The sequence below is a fragment of the Mangifera indica genome, chromosome 5 (genome assembly GCF_011075055.1).
Source record: "Mangifera indica cultivar Alphonso chromosome 5, CATAS_Mindica_2.1, whole genome shotgun sequence".
Taxonomy (NCBI): domain Eukaryota; kingdom Viridiplantae; phylum Streptophyta; class Magnoliopsida; order Sapindales; family Anacardiaceae; genus Mangifera; species Mangifera indica.
The window spans coordinates 17,032,259-17,045,384 of NC_058141.1; the positions used below are offsets into that span (position 1 = coordinate 17,032,259).

Genomic DNA, 13,126 nt, shown 5'->3' on the forward strand with positions numbered 1-13,126 from the left:
TTTTCCAATAATTATATAGCTAGTAGACCTGAAGTTTTCAGTATGATTGATTCTAAATAAACCATTTAAGTGGTTTTTCGTTAAAAAAAAAAAAAAAAAAAAAAGGTAGGCAGAGGCCGCAGCCGTAAACGCAACGAAGGCGTCTATGATGTCGTCCTTGCTAGATCCAAAAACATTACTGCTCTCCAACAGCCCACTTTCTCCCTATTTAGCTACTTCTTAATTACTTCTTTCTTCATTTTCCTCTTTTCGGAGACAACCAATCATGTTTAGTTCCAGGCGAAGAACTAAACTCTTGCTGACTCTCTTACCCATTTCAGCCATTGTCTTACTTCTGTTCTCTGCGGTTAACACCGTCAAACAGACCACAAGAACCACAGAAGCCCCACGCTTGCACGTCCACAGACACCTCCAAGTTGCCCATTCCGCCTGTGAAGGCACACTTTATCCAGAGCTCTGCGTCTCAACTCTCTCTGCGCTCCCGGATCTTGCCTCCAAATCTGTCCCTCAACTCATCTCCGCCACCATAAACCGGACATTGTATGAGATTAGAGCCTCCTTCTCAAACTGCACTGGCATTAGACAAAAGCACAAAGACCTCAACACTCTTGAAAATAGAGCTATCAGTGACTGTCTTGAACTTTTCGATGACACCATTGCAGAGCTCACATCAGCTCTCCTTGATCTCTCCCCTAAAAAAACAACCTCCGAACATTTCCATGATATGCAAACTTTGTTTAGCGGTGCAATGACGAACCAGTACACATGCCTCGATGGATTCGCATACAGTAAGGGAGATGTGAGAGATGCAATCAAGGACAACTTGTACAATATCTCTCGACATGTAAGTAACTCTTTGGTCATGCTGAAGAAAGTCCCTGGGTTTAACATGACCTTAAAGTCGGAGTCGGAGGTTTTCCCGGAGTATGGACGAGTGAAGAGAGGGTTTCCAACTTGGGTGTCCTCAAAAGATAGAAAATTGTTACAGACGACAGTGAATGCCACCAAATATGATCTGATAGTGGCTAAAGATGGGACCGGAAATTATACAACCATTGGTGGCGCAGTGGCTGCGGCTCCCAACTCAAGCACTACCAGGTAGCTAGGTTATATTAATTACACGTATTAACTATTCACAACAATAGATATGATAACTTTTTTTTTTTTAAATTTACGACAGGTTTGTAATCTACATTAAAGCTGGGTCCTACTTTGAGAATGTGGAAGTGGAGAGGAAGAAGACGATGTTGATGTTTGTTGGAGATGGCATCGGGAAAACGGTAGTGAAAGCCAGTAGAAATGTTATTGATGGATGGACTACTTTCCGGTCAGCCACTGTAGGTCAGTTCTAAATTTTCATTTTTATTCATAATTTCGATATGTTTGGAATTGATGTTGATTGTTTGAAGACTTTTGGACCAGCGAAACTTTAGTTGTGTCGGTATAGTAAGTCCACTTTGATGGGGACTAGTGGGTCAAATGCCAATCAGAAATCACGAGCATCTCTTAAGTATGTCGATTTTATGTAAAACTTTCAAAAAGGACTAATAATTGGAATACTTTAAACTCACATGACCATGTTGCACCGGTTGTCTCCTCTGAGATCCTAAGATATAAATTATCATAAAATGATTCCAATTCATGGTGGAATCCAGAATTATCAGCCAAATTAATTAAAATATATAGTTGCCGATATAAATTTTGTCCGCCAAAAGAGATATGATAACAAAAAGATTCCTCACAATGACACTGGGGGGCCGGAAAAGGGCCACCTAGGTTTTTCTGGCTTGGAGTGGTGAGTGAGTACACTAGCTAGAAGACACTCGGGTTGGTAGTTTAGAAGGTCGATTTGATAATTTCTCTTGTTTTTTGTAAGATGAAAGCTTCAGCTATGATTGTATAAATAGAAACAAGAGTCAAACAAGCTAGGCATCGTCTTGATTTATATAAATGTAAATATAAACCCAAGATTCATTGAATTTATTAGAGCTTTTTTTCACTGTAGCCTGTATACTTGCTTCTTTAAGTTGGTTAAACAGTAATGGGGATAATTGTTTCTTGCCCCATTTATAAGAGACAGATCTCTTGATTGTAAAGAAAGTAGATTATTATTCTTAATTTAATTTACACCGACCATGGCTTTCCTCGTCTGTCGGTACTCTTTAATGTCATTGAATCGTGTACTCAAAATGAAAGATTCTTTGTCTTCTTCATTTTTTTAAGTGTTTGTTCTTTCCGATTGTTCTTCTTCTTCTTGTTTTATTGATAAACAAATGTTCTTGCAGAGATTTTTGGTTATAAGGTTAAATGAAATTCAACTAGCTTAATTTCGCCAACAACTAGAAATGCGTCAGTTTTATTTGAAATGTCAAGTATGCAAGATGCATAATTGTTTTATTTGACCATAGGCCTTTCACTGTAATGAATAATAATGCATGGAAGGAAAATACTAGCTTACCCAGGGTCACGTCAATCTCGGGGTTGACAAAGGAGTGCCTTGCAGATTACGGCCCACTGAGTACATGAAATATCAATATTATATGCTGAGCTGGTTTGCAATTTACATAGCTTTAGCAGTCGTACTTCATCATCATCTAACCTTTTGATATTCTTTTTATGTTTTATCGCTTTCAGCTGTGGTGGGGAATGGATTCATTGCAAAAGGCATAAGCTTTGAAAACTCGGCAGGCCCTAGTAAGCACCAGGCAGTGGCCTTAAGAAGTGGCTCAGATCTCTCTGTTTTCTACAAATGCAGCTTTATTGGTTACCAAGACACTTTATACGCCCATTCCCTTCGACAATTCTATCGAGACTGTGACATTTATGGTACGGTCGACTTCATATTTGGCAATGCAGCTGTGGTATTTCAAAATTGCAACTTATATGCTCGTAAACCAAATGAAAACCAGAAAAACATTTTTACTGCCCAAGGGAGAGAAGATCCCAACCAGAACACAGGAATATCCATATTGAATTGCAAAGTTGCTGCTGCTGCTGATTTAATTCCAAATCAAACAAATTACAAGACATATCTTGGTCGTCCTTGGAAAGAGTATTCTAGGACAGTTTATCTTCAATCTTACATTGGTGACTTGGTAGACCCAACGGGATGGATTGAATGGAATGGCACATTTGCATTGTCAACACTTTACTATGGAGAGTACAAGAATAGAGGGCCTGGCTCTAATACAAGTGCTAGAGTGACGTGGCCTGGTTACCGAGTCATTAATAGCTCCAGTGTGGCTAGTCAGTTTACGGTTGAGGGATTCTTGCGGGGTAGTCAATGGCTTAATACTACTGGCATTCCTTTCTATCTTGATCTGAGTTCTTGAGCCCTATTTTTTATTTTTGCCCATAATGTCTCAACAGTCAATAACTGGCTTTCGTCCGGGAAAATTATTATATTTACTGAGAAAATGTTTGATGTCAACCACTGTGTACTGGAATAAAATCCTATTGTTTAATCCCAAGATTGATCTTGTTTAAGCTATATGTAACTCCAATCCAAGTGCAAGTTCTCTAGAGTTGAACATTTCAGTCTGATTTATCTCATCACTATATAAAAACATCAGTGTCCAGTTGCGCAAGTGGATTTTGTTTTACTTGGGCTGGACCACACAAGTGTCAAGAAAAAGGCTTAACCAGTCTCCACGAGTAGGGTGCCTGTTGCTAAAAATGCCAAGCCCAACTCCTCAGGGCCATAGACATTTGATCATCGTGGGTAAAATTGATCATAGTAGTGATAGCAAGTGTAAACCGACTAAACCCTGAAATTTGTTTCAAAAAAAACTTTTCAGAAAATCAGAATCTTTTCTTAACATCAGTGGCTCCCAAGAACGATAAATCATACCGTTTACAGCGCATGCGAAATGTTAAAATCAGATCATGCGAAAAGAGTCTGACCCACAAAAAACAAGCTTTACTTAATTTGAGACATTAAATTATTGTTGAAGATCACAGTTGTATTGAGGGGTTTAAATTAAATATGAAGCTGAATATCTCACCTGAACTTTGATGAACAATTTTTCCAACTTTTTTTTTTTTAAAATTTTATTTTTCACCCATATATCAAAGTGATAGTTTTAATGGTCGGTAATTTTGTTATTTCATATAAGGTATAATATGATTAATATCAACGGATATCCTAATTGTATATAAATTTATATTTTTATTCTAATTATTTTTCTTTTCTCCTAATCTATGTGTCTCCACCCAAATCTTGTTTGGAAAATGTGATTGAGGATAGGGAATTGTTAGTTGATGGTTGTGTGGTCAATCAGGCATCCACTCAGACATTCTTATTAACCACCAAGTGGGCAACCAGGGAAAAAAAAAAAATCCAACAAAAGCTGCATCTTCAAGCCAATAGACCCAAAATTTCACTATAAACAATTTGGTAGACCACAACAAAGCCACATTGAACAAAAACCAACAAGTCACAAGACTTCGTCAACAAACCAAACTACAACAAAAGGCAAATTTGGATGCAAAGAAGTGGTCGCCTATCGGTAGCAATGGCTATGGACATCACTGGATGGGACGACAGTAGTGGAGGTGTAGTGGTGCAAGGAGATGTGATGGTCTCACAAAATGTGGTGCTTTGATGGTGCGATGGTAATGTGGGAGGAGTGGGCAATAGAGGTGAAGGTTGTTGAGCATGAAGAAAAAGATAGGAGATTAAAGAAGGTTGCTAAGTTGGAAGAAAATGAGGAGAATGAAAAACAAAGGGAAGCTTTGAACAAGAGAAGAAAGCAAGGAGGTTAGAAGAGGCTTGTGAACATAAAGATAGGCGATGACAGTGCAAGGAGATGGAGGTGGGAGACACTAAAGGTGTGCGATAGAATTTTTTTTTTTTTAATCAAATTATATTAATAAATTTAATAGATGGATGAAATTAAATTTTTCAAATTTAAAGGTGAAAAAATTTGGGTGAGAAACAGTGATTGGACTAAAATATAACACATGTATATTTAATTTGGAGCGGTCCAGGGTATGGCCCCTGGAACGGCAATTTATGATGGCAATAGACGATAGTCTTTGAAGAATCATAACAACTCCAGCAAAATCCGGAAATCACGGGATGTAAACGAGAAATGATATTCAGATTTCCAATGGTGGTAATCATGAAACTCACAGCTCCCGGAAAGTACCTGCTCACTAGTTAAGCTAAAACAATTTATTCAAATGCCTCACGGGCTCATTTACTCTGTAGGTTTGAAAAAAAAAACAAAGAAGGATAAGAATCACTTGCTGGAGCCACCCTAACAAGTTATCTTTGGAAAGGCTAAATTATTTTGGTAGTCCATAAGTAACCACAATCAACAAGTCCAAGTTATTTTCTAAACTCTCAAGTACTCCCAGAGAGAAATGGGGTGTCAGCTTTTCGGTGTAGTATGATTTTCCTTACCAGCCTTATCTCCTTCGTTTGACAGAGAAGCACATATAATAAGACTAAGATGAAAAAGTATGCATGTGGATGGATATCAGAAGGGCACATGATAATATTGATTGGGTCAATCCATCGCTTTCTTATCAATAAGGACTATATATGTCTGACACTTTTCTCCTTTTTCATATCAATTTCCATTTTTTTTTTTTTCTCTACACTATGACACGTAACTTTAACTTTGTAATTCAATAATGGAGAGGTCTCTCTGGGCATCCAACTTTGTGCTACTTTTTCTACCTTTGGTTGGCTCCTTTGATTATAACTAGCCAACATTCTGCTCAGCCAACATGCCTTGGGTCCTAGCTGCTCCTCTCCTCTTGTACATTTTTATTTAGCAATGAATAAAGGCTTCTGTTTTACATCTTAAGGGAATGGCTAACCAAATAAGCCCGTATGCAAACAGAAACAGACCAATCATTTACAAGAAAAGATTCTGGAAAATAATTCTCCCTCACATGCTGTTTATTTTATCCTTTGTCCAAAGGACGATCCGCTTAGAATTTTCTCTCAATTTCTGTATCTGACAAGTGTTCTTGCTGCAGATATGTATTAAGATAATTAATTACTTTTGCTTTATCTTTTAAATTTAATTAATTATAAAACCCTCTTTCGAGTCTTTCCCAACACTTAGAACTGCTCCATCACCAAGTAGTGCTTCTTTATGGGCCTTTGTTAATACTTTCGTCTTCGTCAGACTGGAGATTTTGATTCCGGCGAAATTATGGTTCAGGTTATGGGCAAGAGTTGTTCCACAATAGCCGGAGCTTTGGTTACATTCGCCGTGGAGAGTGCAAATTTCGGCATTTAGCTTATTTATAATAATTTAGAGGCGGAATAACATTTTCCCTTCCGAACTTTCGCAAAACTCGTCATTTCATCTTTTAAATTAAAAAAATTTATTTTTTACTCATTTATTATACTTGTTAATATATATAATTTTTTAATTTGATAAAAAACAATAATATAATTTATCTTCACTGAAACTAAATAATAATTTACCTTATAAAATTTTATAAATTTTTACCCATATCATTATTGTCTACTTTATTGAGCTCCACTTATATTGGATTAATCAATTTTTCCTTATTATTGTCCGAATGGAAATGTCAAATCTTGTCACATTGCCCTCTCCATAACACTAAGACAAACACAATAAACTTCTTATGCCATGATGCATGCCTCTTAGATCCATAGGTTGTTGCTTATAGGTCTATTAACTTTGCAATGCACACTCCTATTGATATTGCAACCTTTTCTAAGAATTTGATTAACTTCCATGTGAGCGGGGGCTAGTATTTTTAAATTAGAATTTGATTAACTTCTAAGAACGATAAATTTGATATATAGTTATATAAAAATTAGAATTTTTAAATTAAAAAAGTGATGAAATTCGTTTCATCAAAATTTGGGCGGTAAATTAATTCAAGCCTAATTTGGAAAATAAGCTTGACTTTTCTGTCTCCCGTGACTATTCTTGTGTTCTTTGGGAAGTGAGACTATATTTACTATTCACATTTCATTAATTAATCGCGGGTTATAATCATTTTACTTAACCACTCGAAGAATTGGAAATGTGAACCAATCCGGTAATTACACGTTATAACTGGAATTGTTCATGTTAGCATTATTTAAATTAACAATAAAACTACAAAAATATACGTTTTTTTGATGTCATTTGAGTATGAGAATGGTTTATTATTATATAATTAAAATGATTTTAAATTAAAAATAAAATAATATTATAAGAACAATTTTACTATATTATTAACAAGGTTGAGAGAATTATTCCTACTAAGGTTTAGTTTATTCCTAAATTTATATTTATGAAATTTTAAAAACTTAAATACCTATCCATCATAAAAAAATTTATTAAAATTTTCTATTATATATAAGGGTAAGATTGTTATTTTAATATTAATATTAAAAAAATATTATTTTATCTCTTTCTCTCATATTTTGAAAACTAACAACTTCATCCTCATCTAAACTTTTTTAATTTTGAAAATTAATTATTTTCCCTATAGTTTTTTTCTCCCATTTTCGATCACCACTCCGTCTCCGACGATTTTCTCTTCCCTCCTTTAGAGTTAGTCGGCTCTTCCTCAACGTTGGTAGATGAAGAAACGTCGATAAACTTTGTCTTTTCATTTGCTAACAGAGAGAGACAAATCGTCATTGTTTCACTATGTCGATTGTCAATGAAGAAAAATGAGGACGATTCATCAACAAACAAAGAAATGAAGATCTTCGTCTATTGATGGCGAGAAAGAGTAAGCTAATTGGCAGGGAGAGAAGTGTAATATCCCTGGTCCAATAACTCGACCCACTATCAAGATATTGTTCACTTTGAACACATAGTTTATTATGATTTTCTTTTAAGCTTTGCAACCCAAAATGCGTCTTAACAGTTTAAGGAGCTTACAAGCTATTTAACTAGTCAAATTCTCTCACCCTTAATGGATGTGGGATACTAGACAGAGTATAAATAGACCCAACATCTCTCTTGTGTTTTGTTGATATGAGATTTTTGATATGAGATTTGTTTAAAGGGATTACATACACCTCCTTATGGGACTCAACGCTCTCGCTGAGGTTTGCAGCACTATCGTTCAAGAGGACACGCGAAATAGCTCTGATATTATTTGTAACATCTCTAGTCTAATAACTTGACCCACTATCAAAATATTATCTATTTTATATACACAATTCATCATGGTTTTGCTTCCGGACTTTACAATTCAAAACGTGTTTTAATAGTTTAAAGAGCTCACATACTATTTAACCAATTAAATTCTTCCACCTCTAACAAATGTGTGATACATAGATAGAGTACAGACATACCCAACATCTCTTTTATGTTTTGTTGATATGAGATTTGCCTAAATGTATTACATAAACTTGACTCTGATACCTTTTGTAATATCCTTGGTGCAATAACTCGGTCTATTGTTAAAATATTGTTCACTTTGGACATATGGTCTATCATGATTTTACTTATGGGCTTTACAACCGAAAACACGTCTTAATAGTTTAAAGAGCTTATAGACTATTTGACTAATCAAATTCTCTCACCCCTAACTGGTGTGGGATACATAGACAGAGTACAAACAAACCCAACATCTCTTCCGTGTTTTGTTGATGTGGGATTTGCTTAAGGGTATTACATATACCCCCGTACGAACTCAACATTCTCGCTAAGGTTTGCCCTACCATCATTCAAGAGGATATGTGAAGCCACTCTGATACCTTTTGTAACATCTATGGCCTAATAACATGACTCATTGCCAAGATATTGTCCATTTTGGATATATAGTGTATCATGATTTTGTTTATAGGTTTTGCAACCTAAAATACGTCTTAATAGTTTAAGGAACTCACAGACTATTTAACTAGTATAATTCTCTCACCCATAATCGATGTACGATACATAGACAGAGTACAAATAAACCTAATATCTCTCTCGTGCTATGTCGATGTGGATTTACCTGATAGTATCACATATATTTGTAACATCCTTGGTCCAATAACTTGACCTACTATCAAGATATTATCCATTTTGGATGCATAATTAATCATGGTTTTATTTTTAGGCTTTGCAACCTAAAATGCATCTCTACAGTTTAATGAGCTCATAAACTATTTAACCACTCAAATTCTCTCACCTTAAACCAATGTGAGATACATAAACAGAGTACAGACAGACACAACATCTCTCTCGTGTTTTGTCGATGTGAGATTTACCTAAGGATATCACATACACCCCATTTATGGGACTCAACATCTTCGCTGAGATATATCCTATCATTATTCAAGAGGATATGCAGAGCTGCTTTGATACCATTTGTAACATCTTTAATCTAATAACCCTATTAACTGTTAAGATATTGTCCACTTTGAACACACAATCCATCATGATTTTGCTTTTATGTACAACCCAAAACTCATCTTAACAGTTTAAGGAGCTCATAGACTATTTAGCCAATCAAATGCTCTCATCCCTAACTGATGTGAGATACATAGATAGAGTACAGACAAATCCAACACCTTTCATGTGTTTTATCAATATAGAATTTGTCTAAGGGTATCATATAAACCTAGCTTTAATACCTTTTGTAACATTCATGATCCAATAACCCGATCCACTATCAAGGTATTGTCTACTTTAAACAAACAGTCCATCATGGTTTTGCTTTTGAGTTTTACAACCCAAAACGCGTCTTAACAGTTTAAAGAACTCACAGGCTATCTGACCAATTAAATTCTTTCACCTCTAATCGATATAAGATATATAGACAACAAAGTACAGATAGACCCAACATCTCTTTCGTGCTTTACCGATCTAAAATGTATCTAAGGTATCACAGGAAAAGGAAGTTACTAGAGAGAAGAAAAAAACATTTAGAGAAAAAATAATCACTTTTTATAACTGAAAAAGTTTATGTAGAGATAAAGTTGTCAATTTTTAAAATATAGGGAGAATGGGATAAAATTATATATTTTTTAATATTAATATTAAAATAATAAATTTAACCATATGTATAAAAAATTAATAAGTATTTAATAATAGATAGGTATTTATATTTTTAAAATTACGAAATTATAAGTTTGGGAATGGCCTATACGGGTGGGAATAAGTCTTTTGGCCCACTAATAAATGGCCGTAGATGTCTTTATTGTTGAGTTCCTCAAGTGACATTGACATTGCCAGACTTCCGATGGCTTTGTGCAGCGAAATAATACAATGAACAAAAACATGCCACTGTGAATTTAGAAGTAATTAATTAATGCCAAACAACTGTTTGCTGATGGGCTGTTAAGTTAAGACTTTAGAGTGTGCGTTTTTTGATGAGTGTTTGTAACGAATCCGGACGTTAACAAAGGCAGCTTTTGCTTTATAAATACTGAGAAAGGCTGGTCTCCGTTGTTCACTGCGGCTTGGTCGTTGGTGGTTGGTTGGGTTGTTTACTTTGGGAAGCCTGAAAAAAAAAATGTCTCTCTCTCTTTCAGCTTTTTCTCTCTTAGCCCTTCTCACTTGGTTCACTTCTACTTTGCTTCTCTGTAATGGCTTCCCTGCTTATCAACACCACCACCACCCTCGCTTTGCTACACACAACTACAGAGATGCTCTCACCAAATCAATCCTCTTTTTCGAAGGCCAAAGGTCAGGGAAGCTCCCGTCCAACCAGAGAGTTACCTGGAGGAGAGACTCCGGTCTCTCAGATGGCGCGGCAATGCATGTATACATACACATTCCCTCTTTCTCTTTCATTTTAGGCTTTAATTTTTTGTACTTTTTGCGGATGTGTCGTGGGTTTTGTGATCTGGTGCGGAATTGAAAATGCAGGTCGATTTGGTTGGGGGATACTATGACGCAGGAGACAATGTGAAATTTGGATTTCCCATGGCTTTCACTGTGACCATGCTTTCATGGAGTGTTATTGAGTTCGGTGGGTTGATGAAAGGTGAGTTGCAGCACGCAAGAGAAGCCATTCGTTGGGGTACTGATTATCTTCTCAAAGCTACTGCACACCCAGACACTATCTATGTTCAGGTTTATACCATCTTCACCGCATTATTTAACTTTACCCTTCTTTTCTCTGGAAAGTGAAAAAGGGCGTTTTACATTATCTGATAATAGTGAAAAAGGGCGTTTTACATTATCTGATAATATGCATTATCAGAAATTTAGTTTGGAAAAATCACTGAATAGGACTGATTTTGGGCTTGTTGTTTTGTAGGTGGGTGATGCTAACAAGGACCATTCTTGTTGGGAGAGACCAGAAGATATGGATACACCAAGGACTGTTATCAAGATAGACAGAAACTCTCCCGGTTCTGATGTGGCCGGAGAAACTGCTGCTGCTCTGGCTGCTGCTTCTTTGGTCTTTAGGAGATGTGATCCAACCTACTCCAAGCTTTTGGCCAAGAGGGCTATGAGGGTAAAACTTCCATTAATTAGAACATAAACATAAGCTGTGACAATCTCACATTTCATTATATGCCTTGGATTTACTTTGTTTTTATGTGAAGGTGTTCGAGTTTGCTGACAAATACAGAGGAGCTTATAGCAATATGTTAAGGAAATATGTCTGTCCATTCTATTGCTCATATTCTGGTTACCAGGTAAAATTTCTGCAGTTGAGAACTTCTCCATTTTATTTTCAGTGGAGATTTCTTTAAATGTGAGTAAATTTAAATCCTTTACCGGTGACTTGACGATGAAAGGACGAGCTGCTGTGGGGTGCTGCTTGGCTGCATAAAGCCACCAGGAACCCGATGTATCTCAACTACATTCAAGTTAATGGACAAACCCTTGGAGCTGCAGAGTTTGATAACACATTTGGGTGGGATAACAAGCATGCTGGAGCAAGGATTCTTCTTTCTAAGGTCCCATATAAATATAATCTCATCACCTTTTACTTGTTTATTCTCTTAATTATGGATGAATGTTGGCTCTTAATGTATGTTTGACCTTTCATGTGCAGGCATTTCTGGTTCAGAAAGTAAAATCCCTCCATGATTACAAGGGTCGTGCGGATAATTTCATCTGTTCTCTCATCCCAGGGGCGTCATTTTCATCCCAATACACACCAGGTTACCCAATCTTCCCCATTCATCATTTTTCACAGATACCAAACGATGCAACCTTTTATTACAACGGCTAGTTTTGTTTTTATCTTATGGATGATGGACAGGTGGCCTTCTGTTCAAAATGAGAGATAGCAACATGCAGTATGTTACCTCCACTTCATTCTTGCTCTTAACATATGCCAAGTATTTGACCTCCGCCCACATGATTGTTAACTGCGGCGGTAGAATTGTAACTCCAAAGGGGCTCCGGGCCATTGCCAAGAAACAAGTAAATAACTAATAAAAAAACTGATCATTTTTAATGATTTTCTGTTGGAAGTTCATGGTAATTAATTTGAGTGTAAAAACGCAAATCTGATCAGGTGGACTACTTGCTTGGAGACAACCCAATGAAGATGTCATACATGGTGGGGTATGGGCCAAGATACCCACAAAGGATTCACCATAGGGGATCATCACTGCCGTCCGTTGCTGCACATCCAGCCAAGATTCAATGCTCTTCAGGCTTCAATTTTTTGAACACTCGATCTCCCAATCCCAACATCCTGATTGGTGCAGTTGTTGGTGGTCCTGATCTGCATGATAGGTTCCCAGATCAACGGTCAGATTATGAGCAATCAGAGCCATCTACTTACATGAACGCCCCTCTTGTAGGAGCTCTATCATACCTTGCTCACTCGTTTGGCCAGCTCTAAGTCTGATACCATCTCCATTGTTAACTTGTTAGTAACCCAGCAAACATAGGAACTTGTTTTGAGTGTTTTATTTAGTATTTCTCTGAAAGTGCACAAGGCGGGCAATAGAGTCAGTCAAGAAGACATAAGAGCTCGAGCCCCCAAACCTTGAAGCACACAAGTCAAAGGGGTTGTTTTTATATTATTATATTGACAGATTTAACGTATGCCGTGAGTGCAAGTGTCGTGACTAGAACGGTGTTTGTATGGTTATGGTTGGCATTTGGTTTTGAAATATGGTGGGAATAGGCTTAGCCTGATGTTTGTATTGAGTATGTAAGTCTATTTTTTGGGACTTGTAATATGTCCAGTAGTGTGTTTAGTTGGAAGAACTTTTCAACTCCTCTTCTCA

The 13,126-nt window shown here is 36.5% G+C and overlaps 2 protein-coding genes across 2 annotated transcripts; both read left to right on the forward strand.

Moving 5' to 3' along the window:
- The first annotated feature begins 91 nt into the window (after positions 1–91).
- Positions 92–3,470, forward strand: LOC123216137 (pectinesterase-like). The gene is made up of 3 exons (XM_044636506.1): positions 92–1,098; positions 1,181–1,341; positions 2,635–3,470. The coding sequence occupies exons 1-3, from the start codon at positions 266–268 to the stop codon at positions 3,330–3,332; spliced, it is 1,692 nt and encodes a 563-aa protein (XP_044492441.1). The 5' UTR covers positions 92–265; the 3' UTR covers positions 3,333–3,470.
- Positions 3,471–10,186: 6,716 nt separating this feature from the next.
- On the forward strand, positions 10,187–13,126 carry LOC123216140 (endoglucanase 17-like). The gene is made up of 8 exons (XM_044636508.1): positions 10,187–10,686; positions 10,794–11,000; positions 11,188–11,388; positions 11,480–11,572; positions 11,675–11,836; positions 11,935–12,043; positions 12,145–12,308; positions 12,403–13,126. Exons 1-8 carry the CDS (start codon positions 10,438–10,440, stop codon positions 12,733–12,735), a joined length of 1,518 nt encoding a protein of 505 aa, XP_044492443.1. The 5' UTR covers positions 10,187–10,437; the 3' UTR covers positions 12,736–13,126.